Source organism: Physella acuta, unplaced genomic scaffold, assembly GCF_028476545.2.
Source record: "Physella acuta isolate Inbredline_101_S28 unplaced genomic scaffold, ASM2847654v3 ptg002845l, whole genome shotgun sequence".
Classification (NCBI taxonomy): Eukaryota; Metazoa; Mollusca; class Gastropoda; family Physidae; genus Physella; species Physella acuta.
In genome coordinates, this window is record NW_026734244.1 from 1 (window position 1) to 3539 (window position 3539).

General features: G+C 37.1%; 1 protein-coding gene across 1 annotated transcript; it reads right to left on the reverse strand.

Annotated features, from left to right (window-relative positions):
• Positions 1 to 53: 53 nt before the first annotated feature.
• On the reverse strand, positions 54 to 2696 carry LOC131934496 (52 kDa repressor of the inhibitor of the protein kinase-like; the record flags this gene model as incomplete). Its single annotated transcript, XM_059290534.1, has 3 exons — positions 2665 to 2696; positions 1866 to 1986; positions 54 to 1670 (listed from the first exon to the last, which is right to left on the reverse strand). Coding segments are annotated over exons 1-3 (1770 nt in total), but the record flags the coding sequence as incomplete, so codon positions are not given.
• Positions 2697 to 3539: the final 843 nt, after the last annotated feature.

A 3539-nucleotide genomic window follows, 5' to 3' on the forward strand; every position in this document is an offset into this window, starting at 1 on the left:
ACCTATAATCGTAGTTCAAGTCTTCTTGGACTCTTGGCTAATTCATCAAGAACCCCATCCGCTAAAATTTCAATTTGTCGGTGAATATTTAATAATGCCATTCCATTTAGTCTATCCTCGCAAGTAGTATTTCGCAAGTACGTTTTTAGCCGTCTGAGAGTGGAAAAAGAGCGTTCGCTAACGGCAGTTGTTACAGGCAATGTTACACATATTTGCAGTAGTTTGTGTACTGTTGGAAATATTTTTACGTCACACATTAAAAAAGCTTGATGAGCGTTTTGCGGTACATTTCCACTTGTAATAATGTGGCGCCACCACAGTTTCAGTTCTCCAATGCTTTCATCGATGACACTGCTGTTAATCAAACGTTCATATTTTTGCATAAGTATTATGGCATTCTTTTCCTGTTCTTTGGTAAAACCCGAGTCATTGGGTAAAAGACACATAAAACCTCTCAAAACAGATTTATGTTTTAACAATCTGTCTCCTATTTGACATATAACCGAATCAAGGAAAGGAATAAATACAGCTATTCTGTAATACTCTTCAGGCGTATTTGCCATAACATTGCAGCGTTGAATTTGTTTTCCAGCTCGACGTGGAATAAGTATATCTATGTCGAAGTCCTCACAAATGTCTTTGACTTCATTAAATACGGTAGTAAATTCTGATTCAGCAACCTTCCGCATATTCACTAGTAGGCTACTTGAATCTTCTGTAAATTTTAGAGCCGCAGATAGATCAAAGTTTTCTGTTTGGAGTATTCTGCTGACAGGAAGTGTTATTGCAAAGATTTTTGAGATAACTCTAAGAGAAACTTGAAACTCAAGACTCCTAATTGCTCCTAAAAGTTGAACCGCTGTTGAAGAAGTTGTTGTATCGTGCCAGGATGACATAATTTCCAGTGCATCAACAGTTGCTTTTTGAAGCTGTATAAAAACGTTGACAGACTCATGACGCTCAATCCATCTGGTTGCGCACAATCGTTTAAGTCGAGATGCTGATGCTTTAGGTGTTAATTTCTCTATTGAATTTGCAAGCAAAGATTGTCGTTTTGGTGTGTTAAAAAATGTGTATGTACTATTAAGGATTCCCATACAGTTTCTCACAGCTGGTAGTTCGCAGGCATCAGAAAGTGCTAGGTTTAGACTGTGAGATGCGCAATGCACGTAAATAGCCAAATCAAATTTCTCAGCAACATATTGTTGCGCCCCATGAAGTCGACCACTCATTGCAGCGGCTCCATCATATCCTTGACCTATCATAAAATTACCGTCTATGTGTAAATTTGCTAGAGTGTCCATTAAAACATTTGCAAGTCCTTTGCCTGTTAGATCAGTTACACCTACACACTGTAGGAAATCCTCCCTTATTTTCTTTATGTCGTTATCATAGTAGCGAACACACAACGAAAATTGCTCCATACCAGCTATATCACTAGTTTCATCGGCTAAGACAGAAAACAATTTAACAGAAGTAATTTTCGCAACAATCTTTTGAACAATTAATTTATTGCACACATTTATCACTTCATTCTGAATGGTGGGACTTAAGTATCTTGCATTTTTTGAAGAATTTTCTAGATGATGTTTAAGTGTTTCGTCTCCACCCATGGCTTTGTATCTCAAAAGAGCTCGAAAATTTCCATCATTTTCGTCAGGATCCTCCAACTGAAAATTTCCGAAATCCCTGTGCCCCCTAAGTGCAAGACCTTGTCGGCCGCAAAAAATTATAGTTTCTATTATGGGCGCTAACCTTAAACGATTTTCTAGAATTTGTTGACTTAATGATGAGTTCAAGGCGATGTTAATAGGTTCTATTTTTTTCTCCATAACCGATTTACGATTTTGGGAAAGTAAAATTGCTCTTTTATGATATTCACATTGCTGGTGCTCATTAAACTTGTCTGTTGCCTTTTTCCAGTTTGAAAATGGAATTTTCGATAACTTACCTAAAGGCTGACTACCTACACCACCATAATTCAAACTAAAAAAAACACAATATTTGCAAAATGCGCCATCAAGTAATTTGGAATAAGTCAACCAGTTCCACCTAAGTAGCCACGAATATTGAAACTTTAAATTTCTTTGTCCGCTTGCTGGAAATTTAAAAAGTTCTTCAAGACGCCAGATGTTTTCTAATAAATACAACCGTGTATCATCTGTAATAACTCCTTTGATAAAATTGCCGATATCATTTGCATAAGAAACAGTCAAAGGTGCTGAATTTATGGAAATTTCTTGATGTAATGTAGTTTGAGAGTCAATAGTACCATCTTCATTTTTATCATTTTCAGTTTTATTTTTCTTTGTAAAGAAATCAGTTAATAAAGTAGTTTTAAATTTCATTTTTCCATCCGACATCATTAAAATGAATTTAAATTGCTTTAATTATCAAAAAGATACACATTAAAACACGACTATGCGAATAAGAAAATAAATAATTATTGGTCTTTCTTTTCTGACTGTCTAAAAATGACTACTGTAGGTTCCTGGCTCTACATCTATATTTAACCACCTACGCAGTTTTTATATCTACCAACACTAAGTTTTGTGTCAACAATTGTGGGTCCAGCCCACGCTTTCCTGCCAGATGTGCATCCGGTAGTAATTGAGACGTACCCGTATTCAAACCCACCCTCACCCCCCCCCCCCCCTGTCACACCCTTTAACTGATAACCTTGTGTCCTCTGCCATCTTTATCATTTTCAGTTTACTTATGTTTTTAAAAATTAAATAGTTTTCAGTTTCCCTGTTTCATCCGCCATTAGTGAAATGAATTTCAAATGTTTTGAAGTAGTAAAAACATACACATTATAGAACCTCAATGCGAATAATAATCAATTCCTTCGTTGTTTTTTTTTTTTTTTTAATTTCTAGACGCTTTCCGGTTGCACTACAATCATATTAGACAACAAAGGCCTACCCACGTAGCCCACCCCTGCCCATTCGACACTCCTTAACTGATCTAACCTTGGCCAACTTTCCCTTGGCCTACTGCGTTCCAGATTATTATACTTAACTTTAGCACGATAATAAAATTCATAACTAAATTCTATAGGCAATTCTCATCACAATGATATACATTGTTGTTCTAGAGGCTGCCAGGTTAAGTGTTTAGTGTTTAAGCCCTAAATAATATCGACACAAGTCATTAGCTGTAGCTTAACGTAAAAAGGTAGTCATATTGGGGGTACATGGGGGGGGGGGTTATAACCCCCCTAACCCCCCCCCCCCCCTGCCTACGCCACTGATCAATAGCATGTCGGCTTGGTATCGATACATTGCCTTAGGTACAGTTTACGCGTTCTGATCGGGCTGAGTCTCAGGTTGTCTGTTGAGGTGTGTTTACGTGTTGTTGGTTGCATTGTTTGACTAATTGTCTGTGGTCGTGTAGTTATGATATGTTTGTTTTCAACATGGAATTACAACTAGAATGTTTATGTGACTTAGTAGACGCGTTTTGCAAATAATCTGTGGAATGGCTTGTGGGATGTCTGGGTAAAGTTTAAACAGAAGCCATACAACAATGCCATACTT